This window comes from Microtus ochrogaster, chromosome 19, assembly GCF_000317375.1.
Source record: "Microtus ochrogaster isolate Prairie Vole_2 chromosome 19, MicOch1.0, whole genome shotgun sequence".
Classification (NCBI taxonomy): domain Eukaryota; kingdom Metazoa; phylum Chordata; class Mammalia; order Rodentia; family Cricetidae; genus Microtus; species Microtus ochrogaster.
In genome coordinates, this window is record NC_022021.1 from 63,473,300 (window position 1) to 63,494,857 (window position 21,558).

A 21,558-nucleotide genomic window follows, 5' to 3' on the forward strand; every position below is an offset into this window, starting at 1 on the left:
TTCAAAGTATTCGGACAATATGCAGGAGACACGGAACTAAGCCTCATTGTATGCCCCATTTCCTTTGGAAGTTATTCGAAGTATCTGATAATAGCTCTCCCTTCATTTCAGCAGACAGCTCTCTGGAGACAATGCCCCAAGCATCAAACTTGACATTGAAATATTAAGATCATAAGACTGACATGTGCTTTAGTAAATGCTAGTTGTATATTTAAAAATAAAATCTAGTTAGAAGTATTCAGTGAACTCTATCCCCTTGCTTCTGAATGCTTGTTGGAATGCGTATAAAGAATAAGGTCTATTTTTAGCATGGCTGGTCTTACACTGATTCCATTGGAGCAGAATGGCAAACCTAACAGTCTAGAAAGGGGTTAATGCCCTTCTAAGCCAGTCTCCAAAGTTCAGAACTGATCTATTTTTAAACAACGAAGTGTGAGGAGCCGAGAGCTGAAAATAGGTGCTGATCATGTGCCCCGGGAGAATTTAAAACGTCAGGATATTTCATTCTTATAAAACATGAAATGTGTTTCTGGCCTCTGACCTCGAATTTGTAAGCTGGGTTTATTACATAAGAAAACAAAATTTGTGCGAATACTTAGTGTAGTTTTGAAGCACTTTTAAAATCTATACTTGAGTATCTAAAAATGCTTTTAAATTACATTTTGTTGGAGTTAAGGAAGTAGGCTTGATGCATTGCATTGTAAAGCTTGCCTCCCAAAGATATCATGTATTTATGTGACAGGAATAAATAGCAAAAGATGAGACAAAGAATATGTATTGATGTAATAGAGGTTATAATTCCAAATGAGATCAACAAAGAAATTTTTGCTGTTGTTATTTATTTTTTGTTTGTGTTTGCGTTTTCACCATGTGTCTCTAGGTGCTATCAGAGAGGTGGGAAACATTTGCATTGATTTTTTTTTAAATGTGTGCAATATATAGACCCAGACATAACTGGAAAGACAAAGTAAGAGACACAGTGATGCCGTTTTCAGTCTCAAAGGAAGTGCTTCCTATATACTGGAAGATAAAAAAAAAAAGAAGAAAGAAAAGATCAAGAAGTAAAAGCAAGAAACCATTAACAGGAACACCGGAGATGCAGGAAATCACCCATAGTTAATTGCTAGAGCGAGACTACATAGCCAAAAATAGCTGACAAGAATAAGTAGGTTCACCGAGGCCAAGAGTACAAAGTAAAGGTCTCGAAGGAAAAGGTGTGCTCTGGATGTGGAAGTTAATGTGGAATGTGAACAGAGAAGGAGGGTAGAGGATGGGGTTCAGGGAGGGAAAACGTGGTCAACAAAAAAGAAGCCTATACTAAATCAGGTTTCTATTTAGTATTTCCTTGGTCCAAAGAAGAAGGAAACAAATTGCCAAATAAAGAACTTGTCATTCAACAATGATTTAAGACACCATAAGTTTGTAAATACAAATAAAACATAATTTTTAAAAAATGATTACATTTTTTTTCTGTTGAGGAAACCCATGCCTTTCATCATTAATAAAATAGTTGTGAAAATTATGTTGCATGGTCTTTGAAAAAATGACTATACAATTGCATTCACACTAAAATAATTAAGATGATTTGAGGCCAAACTTAAGAATATACCTGATTATAAAAAGTCAGTGTAGTTAGCAGTATTCAGTAGCATAATTACGGTAGTAAGAAAACTGAGCTTTGAGAATACATTTTAAAGACATTGTATTAATTTAATGTGTATGTTTGTGTGACTGTGGGGGGGGGGAGTGCAGTCTGTGTGTAGAAACCATTTCAAGATGCAGGAGTTTTCTTTATCTTTCCATCTTGTGGTTTCCCAGGGCTTGAATTCAGGCCACAATTCTTGGTAACAAGTGCCTACTGAGCCATGTCGCTAACCCTAAAGAAAACATTTTGGATCAAGGCTCTACAATGAGCTAAATGCAAGTCTTAAATAAGAACTATTAAATGAGACTATCTGTGGCATATTTAGCTTATATGAAACGTATTTGCATTTTTAAAAATAGCACCACAAATACATACATTAATTATGAACCTTCTTGTTGTTAAATCATGAGAACAGTTAAACATTCTCATGTTGTTCTTAGCTTTTGATGATGGCCTTAGCATCTCTGGAGCGAGATGATTATCTTAGTGCCATTTCTGTTAGCAGGATAAAATACCCGATTATAACAACTTGAAGAAGTAAGGGCTTGTGGCTTACAGTTTCAGAGGATACAGTTCACTGTGATGGATTAGAAACAGCAAGAGACTAAGAATGTTCATGGTGGCAGGATTAGGAGACTGGCTAGTCACACTGCATCTACATTTACAGTAGAGAGAGAACTGAAAATGGGGTTAGGATACAGAGCATCAAGTCCTGACCCACGTAACCGGTTTCCTCCAAGAAGGCTCTACCACCTAATGGTTACACAGCTTTCTCAAGTGGAGCTCCCAGTCAGAGACTTAGTGTTCAAATCTGTGATCCTAAGGGGGGCATCTCACATTCAAACCACTACAGTGATGAATGTCCTTTAGAGGTAATAGAGATGTTGATGGCTGGAGTTGTAGTGAGGGTTGGAAGGATGAAGGTAATGGTCTGATGAGGATACTGATGCTAATAATTATAGCGAAAATAGTATGTCAAGTGCTTGAGGAAACTTTACTTGTAATGCCACATTATCAAATAAATGACATTATTGCCACTATGTGATGGCATGCTGGGGTAGATAAATGTCTAATGACTGTGACTTGAGACTGCAAAAGTGACAGAGATCCACCAGGGCTTAGAGATATCTGTGCTCTGTTCTACTGCTATTCTGATCTAATGTATACATTGAAGGTCAGATGTCGCAAGACTAATTGGACAGGAACACTGTGACATGAACCCTTGAAATCCTCTGAGTGCTTTAATATTGAGAGTTTAAAAATCATTTCCTCTACCCCAGGAACACATAATTTATGATTTTATAACCTTATTTATGATTGCAAAGTATGAAAAAAAAAGATTTTACAGAGAACAGATGAAACTTATTTTTTCCCTTTGGCAAGCATTGTATAAATGAGTATGTGTTTAAAATATCATGCTTTATGAAAAGAAATCATTCAGAGAAGAGCACAGGCTGAGAGAAAGTGGTCAATGATATGATTTTAATAATTATAACAGATATTGAAATCTCATTCTCGTTATTGACATGTTGAAATATTGCAGTCTCCTAATGTGAATTAAAAGGCTTCCCTGACAACAATATGAGCCATAATTTAGACATTCATAAATAAGGATCAGGAAAATCAAGAGAAACTGAAGAATAATGTCACAAAACCTAATTTTTTAAAATTATTAATACCAGATATACAGCTAATTGTTATCATAGAATTTTACTTACTTTTTCAAAGTGAACTAATGAATGACCATAGGGAAAAAGACAAAAATAGCCCATAAAGTAAACACCCAACCTCTTTATGGGAAATGCTTTGCAATAAATTTTAAACCTTAGAAATAATACTAGTGAAAACTAACACATTCTTTTGAGAAAGTAAAATTTTCCAGTGTGTAGATTAACTTGAGCAAATATGTTTCAAACTAATTTTAAATAAGTGAGACCATGTTAGTGGCCTAAAACATAAAAGAACAAAAGACAATAGTGCCAAACAGGACTGTTTGCTATTATATTAGGATTGTAAAACATTATATTTAGTAATAAGAATTGCTTCCACAGTTGCTTAAATTTAAATATTAAAATATGTCATGATAATTATTTATATGTTACAAATTATTGAAGGGTTGTCTCAAATGTAAGATTAGGTTCTAATATGGAATTTTCATTCTTTTCTAGTAATACACACACCTAATTGTACACACATGTTACATACCACATCTGCCTAGAATACATAGCATACATATACTCAAGACCCTATTAAAATCTCTTTCTTCAAGCCAGGCGATGGTGGCGCACGCCTTTAATCTCAGCACTCGGGAGGCAGAGGCAGGCGGATCTCTGTGAGTTTTAGACCAGCCTGGTCTACAAGAGCTAGTTCCAGGACAGGCTCCAAAACCACAGAGAAACCCTTTCTCAAAAAACAAAAAACAAAAAAAATCTCTTTCTTCAAACAAAATACATTTTAAAAGTTTTAGCAGACTTGAATTTATCTGCAATTCATTTGTTTATCTATAAGTAGCCTCAATTCCTTTAAGCAAGATGATGCAACTTTTGTACTTAATGGAGTGACAGATGGGCTTGGTTCTGGAACATTAAAAAAAATCATAGAATAATCACTGATACAATGAAAACTCAGCCACCAGTTAATAGTTTTGTAATAATATTGAGTTCAAAGACAGAAAATAATAGAAAGAGAGAACTACCTGGGAAAGTTGAGTGAGGTATATTTAGAAACATCTTATATAGTGTTGAAATATTTTGTAGATTTAAAATCATTCCAAAGTCAAATGGTCAAGACTGAAAACCTAGCTGGTTTTGTTTGTGACTACTCTCATAAAGATATCACTATTTTAACTCTATAAACTTTTAGATGTATTTTTTCTTAATACATTTATAAGTGATAGTATATAAATTTTAGAGGAACACAACTCCATCTATAACCCTGAACAATACATATAACGCATAAAATCTTGACTGATGTGAATAATATTTCAGTGTTTGACTCACAACTTGAAGGCTGTTTGTTAATCTAGCAATTAATAGTATAATTAGGTTTTAAAGCAGGTGTTAATGGGAAATACTCAAGTCCACAATTGCCATCAGTTTTCCTCTCTGCTGACTAAATTAGATATACAATATGACTAACATAAAGTGGATAACTGGGTATTATAAAGAATGTCAGTGAGGGCTACGTTGTAATATGGGAAATGTTCTGTCATTCAACATGTATACAAAGAAATGAATCCAAAAGAATTTATGTATTATGAATGCAGCTGTGTTGAGGAAAACAGTTTCTTTTTTTTTTCTCCAGAAACTAAAATAAAACTAACTTGCTAATAAGAGTATACAACTAGCTAGCCTCCATGTGATGGAAATCAAATAAATTTAAAATTGGGAAGCTTTACACATCTGTTAGTTACTTCTGTTCTACTCGTAACTCTTTCATTCTGATCATTTAAAGATAAATATTTCTTTTTTTTATTGAAAGAAAAAAAAAAAAAATCCCGCCTCCTCCCAGCCTCCCATTTCCCTCCCCCCCCTCCCACTCTTCTCCTCCTCCCCCCACTCCTCTCCCCCTCCCTCTCCAGTCCAAAGAGCAGTCAGGGTTCCCTGCCCTGTGGAAAGTCCAAGGTCCTCCCCCCTCCATCCAGGTCTAGGAAGGTGAGCATCCATACTGGATAGACTCCCACAAAGCCAGAACATGAAGTAGGATCAAAACCCCGTGCCATTGTCTTTGGCTTCTCATCAGCCCTCATTTTCCGCCATGTTCAAAGAGTCCGGTTTTATCCCATGCTTTTTCAGTCCCAGTCCAGCTGGCCTTGGTGAGCTCCCAATAGAACAGCCCCACTGTCTCCGTGGGTGGGTGAATATTTCTTACCCTTGGAGTCTATTCCATAATATTTGAGGCCCAAATTCTTTATCACTTGCAATAAAAACTTTCTTGAATGGCAAAAGAGAATGTCTCAATTGGAGAAAGAACCTGTATATATCCCACCTTAGAGACATAGAAATCACAGGAAATGTTGCAAAGAAGTGGAAGCAAGTTCTTAACTTGTCATTTCTTGTCTAGATGCACTTTCAAAACATTCCTAAAGCAATGCTATTGTCTTGTCTTGAGGTGATTTCCTTATATATCCAAGTAAACATCTTACAGTTTAGGAGTCAAACCATCAAATGAATATTAGTTGAGAATGTGAAAGAAGGAAAAGTTTTCTTTCAAAGTAACTACCAATCCTTTTATTTTAGTGGAATGTTAACATAAATCACAGTTCATTTTCACTTTATTCTATCATTAAAGGAGGTTTATTGTGACTTATAATTTATCTCTTGATTTTTTGCCAAAACTATTTTTATTATTTATAATTAACTTATGTTGAATGCATGCATACATAGCTTCCTCCCTCAAGCCTACATTTAGACTTCTGGGTACTCACTTATTTTAGGAGCCATACTTGACTATGTAAGTGGAGACTTTGAGTCATATCCCCTAAAGGTTTAGATTCATATCCTTTAAATCTGGATTGGAGCCTGGTATACTATGGTTTAGAAAAATTCCATAAATACATCTGTGGAATACTGACTTCCTCTCAAGAATAACGGGAATGAAAATTTCATGTTTGACAGGTCACTCAAGATCCTTCCACCCAACTGGTGCATGTCAATCAGAGCATCATGCCTCAGATGAGGGCCACACCTGACAATGATCCTTAGAATATTCTGTTGATGCTTAAGCATTTTAAAATCATATCTACAAGGGTCAGTGCAATCCAGTGATCTTCTCTGTACTGAATGCCATGCTGGACAATTCAGCTTCCCTTGCAGCTTCCCTGGGGATTAAGGACTGAGCACAGGCTGCAGGACCAAAGAATATGCCAGAAATCCTTAACATATCAAAACGTTTTTATTTTTCTTCTTTAAATTTTTCATATACCTTATTTTCATGCATTACCTCAAATTCTTTTTTTTTATTAAATTTATTTATTTATCAAGGATTTCTGCCTCCTCCCCGCCCCCGCCTCCCATTTCCCTCCCCCTCCCCCGATCAAGTCCCTCTCCCTCATCAGCTGGAAGAGCAATCAGGGTTCCCTGACCTGTGGGAAGTCCAAGGACCGCCCACCTCCATCCAGGTGTAGTAAGTTGAGCATCCAAACTGCCTAGGCTCCCCCAAAGCCAGTATGTGCAGTAGGATCAAAAACCCATTGCCATAGTTCTTGAGTTCTCAGTAGTCCTCATTGTCTGCTATGTAAGTCCGGTTTTATCCCATGCTTTTTCAGACCCAGGCTAGCTGGTCTTGGTGAATTCCTGAAAGATCATCCCCATTGTCTCAGTGTGTGGGTGTACCCCTCGCAGTCCTGAGTTCCTTGCTCATGCTCCCCCTCCTTCTGCTCCTGATTTGGACCTTGAGATTTCTGTCCGGTGCTCCAATGTGGGTCTCTGTCTCTGTCTCCTTTCATTGCCTGATGAAGGTTAATATTCAGGAGGATGCCTATATGTTTGTCTTTGGATTCACCTTCTAATTTAGCTTCTTCAAGTAATGATCTCATGCACGTGACTTCGTTAGAAGCGAGGTCACGTAAAATTAACTTTGGTTGGTCGGCGATTTCAATATATTTATTTTTTTCTTTTTGGAGTCTTAGGATCCAAATCTTATTTTCTGTGGATCAAACAAAACCATGATACAGCACAGGTCTATAGAAGATAAATATTGTGTCACCAACAAGGGAAGTCTCAATGACAGAGAGAACAATATGAGACCTCTGTGAAGTGGGCGAACAAAGAATAGGGAAGCTTTAGGAGCAGGCAGGAGCCCAGACTCAAGGGGACGAGAAAAGCTTCAGAGAGATTTGGGATCGATCCTTAATGGGCATGTTGTAAAGAACTGAACATTTGCTGCTTTTGAAAAATAACCAGGTTCAGCTTCCAGTACCCACTTGGCAGCCCGCAAGTCTGTAATTACAATTTCTGCAATTCCGACACACTTCTCTGGTTTCTGTAGGCATGGTTCACGCATGGCACACATGCATGCATGCAGAAGAAACATCCATACACACAGATATTTTTAACTAAAGAAGGGGTGAATTATTCATGACTTAAGGTGGTGGTGAAAGATCAGAGAATCCAGGAATGGATTTGGGTTTGCCCAGAATGTGGTTCCTGTTTGCCTTTTCCTGCCCTTGTGTAGAAACTTAGGACGTGGTATGACAGATACATGGCTTTAACAGGAAAATCTACAAAGCTAATCATATGGAGATGCCAGTGTAGAAGGAAGTTAAGGATCGTTGGCAGCAATCTGAGCTCCCCAATTCTGTCTCGGCTGGTTTTCAGTAGTCGTCTGTTTTTACGGAACTGTCACTTGGTATCCACCTGTGTATAATACAGGTCTGTGGTTGTTTCAGTTGGAGCCAACATATAGCTCATTACTGTCGCCATATGCCTCTCTAATCTACCTCCCTTCTATTTCTTGTTCGTCTTGCAGAATGTTTCACTGGAGGTTCAAATGTCTAGAAATGCATCATGTTATTTTTTCTTTTAAAATATTATTATACATGACATTAACTAGTTTATAATGCTGTCCAATGCCCAGTGGGAATGTAATATGAATCATAAGTCAAGTTAAATTTCCAAATGGTTACATCAACAATGAAAAGAAATGTGAATTCATTTCTAATGTACCTAGTTAAAATGAGATTTCAGAATGCAGTCTATATTAGAGCATCATTAAAGTGAGAGTTTGTGTTTCTTAATGTCTACAGTACACAATCTGGAGCACAGTGTTGTTTTTATAGCACATCATGATTTGGACGCCAGATTCTCCTCAGAAACAACCTATATGCAGATTTCATATACTTCACAGCCGAGTGTGATTGCCTGGCTAAGATCTTCCAGACAGGTTTTGCTCAACAGCTAACTGACAAATTTTAAACTTTAAACTTAAATTGATTAGAAATCGGTAAAGTGAAAATTCAACCTTTCAGTCACACTAGCCACACTAAGCGGTTGAATAGCTCCATTTATCTGCTGACCCCCCCAATGGTACGAAACAAGGTCTGAGAACGACAATATACTTCTCTAAAATCCCGACTTCATTTCCTGAATTTCAAGTGATTTTTTGTTAAATCACCTCTTTGAGACCTATTTGGCTCATCTCTATGATTCTGTTAATGATGTAACTGTTCACTGGGTTTTTAATTGTAGTTAAATGAGAAAACAGTAGCATTGAAAAAGCATGATGTGTCATCATCACTGAGATAATAGAGCACACCTGATAAGCTGTAAACCAGTGGTTCTTACATTCTTTCTAGTTTCTACATTTTCTCTTTGGAAAACTGCTAACAGCTACTATCTAGTCCTACTTAGCGTTTCTGTTGCTGTGATGAACGAAAAGGCAAACTGAGGGGGGGGAGGGGGTTATTTGGCGTACACTTCCATATCACAGTTACTAAAGAAAGTCAGGACAGTAGCTCAAACAAGGCTGGTACCTTGAGGCAGGAACTGATGCAGAGACCATGGAGGGGTGACCTTTACATGGCCCACTCAGTGTGCTCTCTTAAAAAACCCAGGACCACCAGCTCAGGGGGGTCCATACTCACAAATGACTAGACCCTCCTCCACTGATCACTAATTTAGAAAATTTCCTACAAGCTTGTCTGATTTCTTTCCATCCTTAAGGAGGCATTTTCCCAGTTGAGGTTCCCTTCTTTTAGGTAACTATAGCTTGGGTCAAGGTGACACATAAGAGTAGCAAGGACACACAGTCTGCGTGTGCTGTATGTATGCTCAGCAGTGCGCCCACCTGCAGTCTACTTCCTCACAATCCAGACTTGCTTTTTTTTTTTTTACTATTTAACTAAAATCTAATCACATCATCTCTTCCCCTCCCTCTTAATTGCTCTATCCCTAGCATATTGTTTCTCCCTATCGAGTATATGGTGGTCTCTTCTTTATCCAGTGTTGTTCCGAACATATGTCAATGAATCAACATACAATTGTAACCTGCTAAGTCTGCTCAGAACTACTTGCATATAGAGGTTTCTAGGGCTGCATTTACAAGCGTATACCACTGGATCTTTTTTTTTTTTTTTTAAAAAAAGTTCTGGTAGGCCTGTGTTCTTGCTCATCAAAATCCTTCTGAATCACTTAGTAATGTTCCATGACATTTGCTTTCTTCTGCTTTGAACTGCTGTGCCAGGTTTGTGCTGAAAAACAGGAAATGCTTCCTGCTTACCCAACACATTAAGGATCATATAGGACAGAATTAATTTAACATATGAAATAAGTTTTTCTTAGTTTTCAAAAAATTTTGATTCATTATATTAGAGCAGTTAATGACCAAGGCAAACTTTGATTCTTGCGTATAAAATACAAGTAACTTTTTGGTGAAATTATTATTAAACATAACTATGAATTTAAAAAATACTTTAATAATAAATGAATCATTGTGACAAAGGTAACTTGTAAAAGAAAGCAATTAATTGGAGGACAGAAAGTTCGAGAGGATTATATTATGTAACTGTAGTAGTAGAAAGCATGGCAGCAGACAGAAAAGAATAGTGGTTGAACAGTAGATGAGACTTTACATGTAGAGACAATACTCAGTAGAAGAGAGAGAGAGAGAGAGAGAGAGAGAGAGAGAGACAGAGAGACAGAGAGACAGAGAGACAGAGAGAGACAGAGGGAGAGAGAGAGAGCAAGATAACAGGGAATGGCATGAGTTTTTGAAATTTCAAAAAGCTACTTCTAGTAACACACCTACTTCAATACCCACACCTTCTAATCCTTCCCAAACAGTTCTACCACCTAGAGACCAAGGTTTCAAATATCTGAGCCCATGGGAACCGTTCTCATTTACACCACCACATTCAGGAAGAACATTAATTCTCAAAAATGAAATTATCCATCTTTAAAAATGTTCCTAGATATGTCCATTTGTTCTTCTGAATACAACTAGACCAGACTATTGAATGAGAAATAAAAATGAGACAAATATGGTAGCATTCTTTAATAGGATGTCCTAGATGATGAAATTTCACTTGCTATAGATTGACCAGCTGTTCTTTACAATACTAAAAAACATTAAAATATAATAATTAAGAAGTCTCCAGGTCTGTGTACTTGTTAATGTCTCCCTAAGTTCCTAGAAGGAAGCTATCGTGTCTTCTGCACAGTATAAAAATACTGAGCATGTTTGAGGTGGGAATTTAGCGATGTTACAACAGCCTTATTTGTTAAGAGCACTCTGTGATTCATTTGTGCAATCATGGTAATTATATTTATAGCTACCATGGTGAAAACATTTTAGAGCAATGCTGTCCAGAATAATAATAAGCATCATAGAACTCGACAGAATTGCATGCCTCCCCAAATACAGCTTTCTACAATGATTGTTATCGATACAGAATTTAAATGTCCTGTTATCAGTTGGGATTACCTTAAATTGAATTGAGTTTTTAATTTATGCATAAAACATAGAAATTATGGATGTTCATCTGCTGTTTAATGCATGTATATGAACTCTTCAAATCAAAGTAAACATACCTAGTTTCTTAAAACTTTTAATTTTCTATGGCACAGACATTCAAATTTACTTATTCTGGCTTTCAGAAATGTTCAGCATATTGTTCTTGTTGCTGCTGCTACTGTTGTTGTTGTCTGATATAGCCTCACACTAAAATTTCTCCACGATATCAAACCATAACTTAGTATCTTGGGCTCCACCTCTTGTTATCTCTCTTCTTTTCTCTCTCGGCTCCCATGGAATCAACTGTTTCAGATTCACATCTAAAGAAACTCGTGTGGCATGTTTCTTTCTGTGCTTAGTTTATTTTTAATATATTGGTCTCTGACAACATTGATTGTCACAGAAATTCACCCTCTTTTTGGCAGATTAATGTCTGTTGCATGTAGCTATAAAATTTTCTTTATTCAGCACCTATAAATTTTTACATATGCTAAGACAGTATCAGGCAATTTTGTGAAATAATATCAAGAACTGTTTTGGCCTTATTACTAACATTTTCCCAGATAGAGCTTTCAAGTTTAATTTTGTTAATATTCCCATTTTACAGTGTTTCCACCTCCTATGGGATGTGGCTTTAGTTTCTAGGCTTCTTAAAGAAGATTAATAATTCAATACTGCACTGTTTTTTTTGTATTCTTTGATGATAGGTACCTTGATGTTAGGTTCATTTATGAAGGAGCTAGAAGACATGTCATAATGGTAACATTTGCATTACCTTTGCCTCTCCCAAAGTTTATAATAAAACATTTTCCTATATTGTTGTTTTAGTCTAGAGAGACATAAATATTTTTAATCTGAGCTAAAATCTTCAAAATTAAGCCAAACATATAGAGCTTCTGACTGTCTAGACAGCAAATAAGGAGACAGGAAAAAGAGAGATGCCCTCCTTCCAACTCAGACTTCAGTGGGTGATTCAGGAGAGTTTGTTCTTGCCAAGCAGAAATCAGATTCCATCTATGATCATCCATTGACTGCCTTTGGTAACACCTGCTCTCTATTTCCTTTTTACTCTCATCTGAATAAGATTTTTAAAAAAATGCATACTGCCTACATCTGTCTCTTCTTCTCTGGTGGGTACCAGGCAGCTTGTCAAGATCATCAATTACAGGGCAAGCAGCACTGCACCTTGTAGCTATGGGACTTTGTGTTTTTTTCTTTAAATAAATAAAAGTAAAATCAAAATTCCGCCTTTAAGTTGTAATTTCAAACACAAAATAAATAAGTAAAATATAGTTGGTATTTTTATTATTTAATTAATATATTATTGAAGATCTATTGTATTTCTATGCAAACTGAAGTACTGGAATGGAAATTTAATACAGATTAAAACAAAATTTATTACATTGGTGACATATGCAGATTAAAATTTACGTATATTTTTACAAATGTATATTAGCCTTTATTCTGTATGTACATGTTTTTAAAAGTCAACGTATATTTTTTTCTCCCAGAAATGACTCAGTTTCCCCTTCCTTTGTGCTCACTCCTGCCACCTTTAGGAAATAGTCAACTTCAACTGCCGGAAACTGGTGGCTACAATGCCCCTTTTTGCTAATGCGGATCCCAATTTTGTGACGGCCATGCTGAGCAAGCTGAGATTTGAGGTGTTCCAGCCTGGAGACTACATCATTCGAGAAGGAGCGGTGGGGAAGAAAATGTACTTCATTCAGCATGGTGTTGCTGGTGTTATCACCAAGTCCAGTAAAGAAATGAAGTTGACAGATGGCTCTTACTTCGGAGGTTAGTAAACATAGGTGTGAAAGCTAGACCATACGTCTCTGAAGGGTCCGTCCCAAGGCTTTCAGAGGTGCCACGTGTTTGTTGATTTGGGATTTGAGCTTGTATTTGAATTCTTGCAAAAGCATTTGGAGTGTATCAATATTTTAGGGTCACAAGTTCCATACAGTGGTATGTATAGCCATACATACACTAATGAGGGCAGACCTGTAACCACTTTATCTGGAACCAGATAATACTGGATGAAAATAACCAGTGTGCCTTTTGTTCCTCACCCAAAAGTCCCCAGAGTGTTGGATGACTCTTTCCAAAGTAGTTACATGGGCCTCCTATATTGCCATAACAAGATTTTGAAGTTTGGGGGTTTTTGTGTGTGTGTTGATTTCTTTATTTTAATTCACACAGGAACTTTCTTCCTTCATTTTTTAATGGTTTATGGGTGTAGCGAGTAAAGAAGGAAAGCTGGAAGTTTGTCTTTAGACTTAGTGCGCAATGTTGCCTCTACCTCACAGAGGTCCATCTGTGTTTCCTCTGGAGTGCCGGGATAAAGTCATATGCTGCTATGCCTGGCTTCCAATCACTATTCTTATTTGTACCTACTCATTCTCTACCCAAGACAGCATATCCCTTGTAAATGTGTGTTCAGTTTAGGTGTACATGCATAATTATTCCACAATAGACAACTTGCAGGTCTAAGGGAAACAACTCTTACCAACTAGAGCACGCTGTATGTACATTATTTTCCTTGATTCTTACAGACTCCATGAACGTGCAAAGGCACAGAGGTCAGTATCTGACTTTTTCATCACTCTCAGTGACACTATTCATACAGTAATAATGTACTTAGAGCTGTTTGTCACAATCTCAATATCACTCAGTGTTATAGGGTTACTGTTGTTGTGATGAAACACCATGATCAAAAGGCAAGTAGGGGAGGAGAAGGTTTATTTGGATTGCACTTCAACATCAGAGTTCAACACTAAAGGGAGCCAGGACAGGAACTCAAACAGGACAGGAACCTAGAGGCAGGAGCTGAAACAGAAGCCATGGAGAGGTACTGCTTATTGGCTTGCTCCCCATGGCTTGCTCAGTCTTCTAGTCTTGCTCAGTCTGTTTTCTTATAGAACCCAGGACCACCAGCCCAGAGATGGTACCACTGACAACGGGATAGGCAATTCCCACTGATCACTAATAAAAAATCCTCTACTGACTGGACCACTGTCCGGTCTTATGGGGACATTATCTCAGTTGGGATTTCCTCCTATGGGAGGAATTTAAGTTGACATAAATCAAGCCAGCATACCCAGATATGTTCTGACCTCATGAATTGAATGTAATAAAGTTTACTCTGTTTTAAAGAATGCCGTAGATATTTTTTAAGGATGTTCATTGTCCTGTATACACTATTATTTAATATCAAATATTAACACTCTTTAAAAAGAAAGAAGAAAGAAATCCCCTGTTCACCTTTTACTGGGTCTGGTCATTTCCAGAACTTATATTTAAATTAAATATAAGTCATATATTTAAATTAAAATATATATTTATTTTATATTTATATTTAATATTTCTATATTTAAATGAAAGCTCTAATTTCCATTTTTAATTGAAATTATGATAGAAATTGAGGTGTTTTCGTATACAAATTTCATAAAATGACTTGCATATAATTTCATATTATGGGCAATCTCATTTTCTCCATGAAGAGAAAATTTGTTCTCCACTTCCAATTGACATACATGCAAATTCCTTTTTACTATCTTGTTTAACTGGGTCGCATTACCAATATTATGTTGAATTAAAGCAGTATGAGTAACAATCTTCTCATGATACTCATTTGGGAAGAAACAATCTACATTTTTATCATTAAACATAATACCAGGTGAAAAGTGTTTTGGATTTATTTTCAGGATTCTTGATTATATTAAGGACAGTATCTATAATTATTTCAGGTAATAAGTGAAATCATCATCTTGTCCATTTTGTCTATGTGATTTAGAAAAATTTTTATTTATTTCATTATTAATTTATTTACTTGAAATAAAATAGAACACAGTTTCTTTTCATTCCTGAACTTGTTTTTGTAGTTGATTATATTTTAGATACTGGATTTTGATCCTTTTTCACAAAGTAAGTTTTAAATTCTTAAATTTGTAAAGAGCTGAATAGTATTTGCTTAAATTTTTGTGATTAATTCCGCGAAAAATATTGATCTTTTCTTTTTCTTTCCCTTAATGCATTTTCTGAGCTTTGAATTAGCTTAATTCACGCTTCAAAAACGAATTTATAAGTTTTTCTCTCTGCCCTGTTTTCCCGAAGAGTTATTATCATTGCTTCCTTAAATATATTGTAGAGTTCCCTAATGAAAACATTGGAAGCTAGGAGGATTCATTTTTGCAAGGTTATTACATATCTTTTCAGTTTCTTTACAGCAAAGATGCAATTTTGTTCAGCTTACTTACTTCTCACTGTGTAAATTTGGTTAGTCTGACTCATCTACAATAGTGTTCGGTGTTCTCATCAGTACAGTGTCCAAATAGATGAGCATGGGACGGATGCTCGACGTGTGCTGGGCAAGTTTATAGGCACCAGGGACACCAAAATAAGAAAAAGGGATCAAGTATCCTATAATTCTCTAACTTTTAACTTATGATTGTTTAAAGAAACTTCGAAATTACTAAAATTGCAAAACTGTTTTATTGGATGATGAAGGGAAATGCTTTGGGAAAATTAAAGCAGGGACTATAAGAAAAGCCCCCGACCTCCTTCAGCCATGTAAGGCACAGAATTTGGACATGTGGAGTGTATGGAAGTTCCGGACTTCTTAGTGAGCAAAGACAGTAAATAGGAACAGGGTCTAGTGTTAGCTGCTCTCAGTACTCAGCTTAGACTGAGGGTGAGGTGGTGAATGCTTGCGTGCAGGAAATAAGGTGCTATGGGTGTAACCATCTGGCTGATAGAGAAAAAGAGTTCCAAGACTCCTTGATTCCTCTTTGGAGATAAATTATGGAATCTTAATTTTTTTTACAAGTGAGGAAATTGAAAACCTTCCAGAAAAACATCCCAGTTTCTGCTTTTTACAGACTTTCTTCCCATCTTCCAAGAAGTTTCCTGAGTCTTAGTTGCATGGTTGTGCTGTTGATGTATTTAGGGATGGGAATCACATGGTCAGTTGTTCTTTGTGTTTTGACCGGTTGTGGATTGCTGTAATAATCTCCATCTGTTGGGAAAAAAGACCTTCTTTGATGAGGATTGATTGATCTACTTACCTGTGGGCATGAGAAGCATTAACAATGGTTTATGAAAGTAGGTACTCCTCTAGATTCTATGGCCTCGTGAATCATGGGTAGTTAGTAAGTACTGTATTTCATCTACAGTACTTACTAGGCATAATTCTTTCTGAATGAATAGCCCTTAAGTCCAATTAAACAGCTACTTGGTTACTGCCAAGATAGAAATGCTACCTCTGGGAATATCTCATCATGCTGGTTATTGTTGTGTTTCATATAGGACAGGCAAACTACACTTGTGAAATATTAACAATGTAGTAGACTAAATGACCTAAACATTGATAATTGACAAACAAATGTGGATGGAAGAAATCACATGAGGACCCATCCCTGGATAAAGAGCTAAAAAAAAAAAATGAATGGTTACAGAGGGAAAGAGAATTAGTCTTCCTTTGGTTTAAGCTCTCTAATATGTTATCCAATACAAAGTAGTCAATCCTAAAAGCATATACATACATACATATATGCATACACGCATACAAGCAATAATAAATAAATTCAAAAGGTTGCATATGTCTATATACATATATGTATATGGTAATAATAATAAAGGAGAAAAATAATAACGCAATAGAGATAATACATAAAGGTGTAAGGATGGTTTGGAGGCAGAAGAAGGGGAACAGTGTAGTGTCTTGGAGGAGCAGGATATGGCAATAGGAGATTGACGACAATCATAGTATATTATAAATATTTATGGAATTTCATAACAAAACTTATTGTACAATAAACAAAGGCTAATGAAAATTGAAATATGAATAAATAAATAACACACAATGGAATTGAGGCTCATGTCAGTAAACTGGCGGTATACCTGGAACAAGGCAAATTTCAGCTAAGCCTTTGAAATTCAGATTTCTGTGTGTTCTTTCCACAGTTCCTCTCCTCCAGAGGGGCATTACTGTCCCCTAGGTCTAGGATATTAATACGGAACATTTGCACAGGTTTCACTTTCTCTTCAAAGCTGTCCATTATCCTTTATGTCTGCATTTGCAAAGGTCTTTTGAAACCTCTTCTTATGTGCTATCCAGTCTCCATTAAAGTAATCATAGTGTTAAAATACTGGCCCCAAAAGAAATAAAACTATTATGTACCTCATTAAAATTTTAAATTATATATCTCTGCACCAGAAATTTTCGTGATTTTAAAGAAAAGTTGCTGTGTTCCTCGAATAATCAAACTCCAGACCGGAGGACATCTAAAGTTCCACTGCCAGCCGTGATTCATCTGATCTTATGTCATGGGAAAAAGGAGCAATGTATTCGTGAAGATTGTGTATTCTTTAAAGATCCCTCAACTCTGCTATATAGTGTCCAAATCTATGCTAGAATTAGAGGATACAATATGACTTGGACATACATCTTTAGAAATTTTATGTCCAGATAAGTTCATATCACCTGATGTTTTAAAATGTAGAGAAATAGGAAGGTAAAAAAAACAGAACATCAGTAACCCCTGCCCTGAAGCCATGTCCTAGGTTATCAGAGGACTGAAATCTCTGTACTTCTATCTTTACACCATTGCATTTATTTAAAAGTAGGTACTGGTTTTGGGGGAGTGAAAAACCTGTTGATATGAATTCACAATTTTATTTTTTCAAATTTCTCCTCATGTATACCAAGTAGAAAAAAACCTTCCCTCCTCCCTTTTTAAGCCTTACCTTCAAGCTAGGTGGAGTAATTGTCTCAAGGATGGTAAGACAACTCTGAAACCCTTTTTTCAAAGGCCCTGACCTATTTGGAAATAAATCAAGGCTTTTTTTTATGTGGGTTCTTGGTCCTGTTAGTAAAGGACTTAGAAACAGGGGGGGAAAAACCTCAAAGACTGTTTTGTTATGAGAGAATGAGAAAAAAAAGAACAGGGTAGGCAAACTACAAATTCTGGCAACTGGTAGGACAAAAGGGTGGGGAAGAGAAGGGAAAGCAATGCCTTTTGGTAGAACTCAAGAAAGCAGATATGGTCAAACCTGCCGGCCAAGAAACAGCTGCACAGTGGAACAAGGCAGTGAGAATGGCTGGAGGGTGAGGGAAAGAGAGAACTCATTAAGAAAGAAAAGACACTACCAGAGAAGAAGCAGAGCTGTCTAGAAACATGAGGAGGAAGCTCACAAAGGACAGGGTCACAGAGTGTGTGACCCTCTCCAAGACATTTATGTAACATCCATTGCTCCTGTTATTGTATGCCATACGCTTTCCTCAAACATTCTGTGTTCATTACAGGAAGCCCAGATGAGGAAGAGTTCCAGGTTTTCTCCGAAAACTTATCAGGAAGGAGATAATTATTCCTCCCACATCCTTAGATTGCCTGTAGGTGAATCTGCTTTCCTTGGGGCTGATCTCCTAACCTTGTGACTGACAGGCCAAATTGGATTAACATTTAAAAGAGAGAGAGTACTATGCAATGTGCTAATCTTTAGAGCAGATTGGAATATCATATTTCCACCAGGTCTTAAATTCCTATTCTTTTGACTGCAAGGTAATACCTTTCCCTTAATGGAACTCAACAAAACTCTTATATGCCCAATTATTCAGAACATTTTAAATTTTGGAGAGAAGCAGTTGTGAAGCTTCTCTTCTGGTGTCTTCAGGAAAATGGCAGATAGGGTAAGAGGGTAGGGTCTCAATAACTTCCCGGGCCTATTAATGCCTCTAGCTACAAGAATTGAAGCATGAAAATCCTTTAGGAAATGGGTTTTTAGTCATTCTGGCTACATCCTCAAAAGTAAAAGAATGATACCTACAGTCCCGTGTCCTGTAAATCTATCCATCCTGTCTGGACTCTGGCAAAGCAGAACAATACGACGGAGCAAGGACGTTTATGGCTTCTGGCCAAGATTAAGAATAGAGCTGTTGGTCTTAAACATTTTTAAATTTTTCAGGGTGGTGGTAGTGCACGCCTTTAATCCCAGCACTCAGGAGGCAGAGGCAGGCAGATCTCTGTGAGTTCAAAGCCAGCCTGGTCTACAAGAGCTAGTTCCAGGAAAGGCTCCAAAAGCTACAGAGTAATCCTGTCTCAAAAAAAGAAAAAAAGTCTTTAAAGTTTCTTGACCAGTGTCTGCCTTATGTTCTCATAAGTTAGATGAAAAACATGTTAACCATCAATTATATCCTAATTCCACAGCTCTATTTTTCACAAAGTCATTTATAAATGAATCAATGAATAGAAAAAAAACAAATCAAAATACATGATACCCTGATGGAAATCAGGATGAACTTCATGACATTTTATTTTGAAGTAGTAGTTCTAGATTGAAATGGTAGAAGAGGAGGAGGAGGAGGAGAAAGCTCTAGAAGTCCGTGTAAACATAGAGGTTTCTGTATTCATGAAGTTGCTCATAGGCACTCCATTTGGAGCTTCTTAAAATAGCAAACAAAGCCAAATTTTAATCCCATTAAAAAAATCACCACAAGGCAATGATAATTGCTAAAAATGTAATTTTTACTCATTTCTATTTGTGTAGCACATCTTTCTGGAGCGCCTAAATTTTAATATTCATCAATAACTGCAGGAGGGGATGCTTTTGGACTGAAGTGAGTGGTTCTATTGCAAAGTGAAATAAGCCTAGCAGGTATAGCTCACTTTTGAATGCACCCTTTTCTTGAATATTTAAAATATATTTTTCTATTTCTTTGGAAAACTCAAATTGATGATTTTGTTTTCAGCACTCTTTGTCATTTATATTTTGTTTGTGTTATTTAAATGCTGAGTTCTGTAATAATACGCTAACAGTATGTTATTAAAGGAATTTCTGCTGATGAAGGGCAGATGGAAGATGTTCTTCACCCCACAGTAGTATGCAAAGCTCAGGAGGTAGAAGGAAGCATGGCTTTCAGTGAAGCACACTGGAGGGAAACCTGGGCAGAATATGCACCACTGTAAGGGAAAGTCTAAGAGAAGTGCACCTCTTGGAATGAATTTTTTTAATGATTTCTCTGTAGAATAAACCTGAATTTAATAACTGAGAGTAATCAATAAAACCTTATTTATATCCAAATATCACGTCCCTGGGCCTTGACTGTGTCACCTGATTTCTATGAGAAGCTCCGGATTTTACTCTGAGCCTTTTATTGCTCCGCACACATGTTTCATCGTTCTGGGATGTGTCTAAAATCAGACGCTATGACCTTCTCCCCAAAACAATAATATCAGAAACCTCAGCCAAGGGCTTCCCAATTCTGTACAATCTGACACAAACTGTCTTCCTAAACTATACCACCATTTGCCCTCAGAAACACGCGATCCACCGCTTCTCACTTCAACAAGGACAGCTCTTTCGGCCCTCAGTCGACTGTGGAGGCATCTTGTCTTTCAGGCTGCTGATGCTTGTCATCTTTGTCAGATATGACTGAAGTGTTATCTTTCCCATCCCCAATTAGTACCTTTCTCCTGCGGCTCTCATTGCACTTAGTATATTCAACTATTTACTGTCTCAGGTTACTCCAGAGTGCTAAATTACGGATATTCTGAGTTTTAAGACTTTTTAATTTTTCTAACTTAAGCCATCGAACCAAAGCAAAATACCAAACTGTCACTAACGCGAAGATTCTTGCACTGTGCGTGAACAGCTAGGAGATGGTAGGGTATGTGGGGATGTATTCTAACTTGTCTCCGTTTCAGTCTTTCATTTTCTTATTTTGAGACCTACAACTCAAGAAACTTTCAAGTAGCACATTCAGTTTAACGCTCTGGGTTAAGCTACGCTTTTACCTTAAAAAGGAAACTAACACAAATCAGATGACAAATTGGGTTTGAGGAAACTAAAGAAAAGTGCATAATTTCCAATTCAAAAGTAAACCTTATAAAAGTGCTTTCTAATGTTGGACTCACATTGCTATCATAAGGATCAAATAAAAGCTCTATAATTCAGGGTAGGAGAATGAAAATAAACAATTTTGTCCAGAAGAGTTTTCTATGGTGTTAGAAATGCGTTATATCTAATGTTGGTAATTAAGATATTCACTGATCATGTACAGCCAATCCTAATAACACTGCTTATTTAATAAAGATTATGCTATTATTTTGTTGATATCTTCACCTTTAGTACCATAATTTTTACTAGATAAACATATACAACATTAAATCCTATTTTGAATGTAGTTTTGGAGTAGCTTATTTCTGCTCATTTTTTAATTGTTGTTTTGAGACATGATATCATGTAACCCAAGCAGGTCATCAAATCACTTCATAGACATATTGTGATTCTTGTGTCTCTGGATCCCGAGTGCTAGGAATACAATTATGAATCATAGTGTACAGCAGTGGGAACCATTTTAACAGAAGAATAGTTTTATAGAGTTAAAACAATTCTCAAAGATTAATAAACGGCACTCTACTTGTATATTTTTGAATTTCTATATAGTTGAATTTTCAACTCCA

General features: G+C 36.6%; 1 protein-coding gene across 1 annotated transcript in view; it reads left to right on the forward strand.

The window, feature by feature from the left end:
* Hcn1 (hyperpolarization activated cyclic nucleotide gated potassium channel 1) overlaps nucleotides 1-21,558 on the forward strand; it is a 350,116-nt gene that overhangs the window by 295,518 nt on the left and 33,040 nt on the right. Inside the window, exon 6 of the mRNA XM_005356829.3 lies at nucleotides 12,655-12,895. Within this exon, the coding sequence (XP_005356886.1) occupies nucleotides 12,655-12,895 (241 nt within the window). The remainder of the gene's footprint in view (nucleotides 1-12,654; nucleotides 12,896-21,558) is intronic.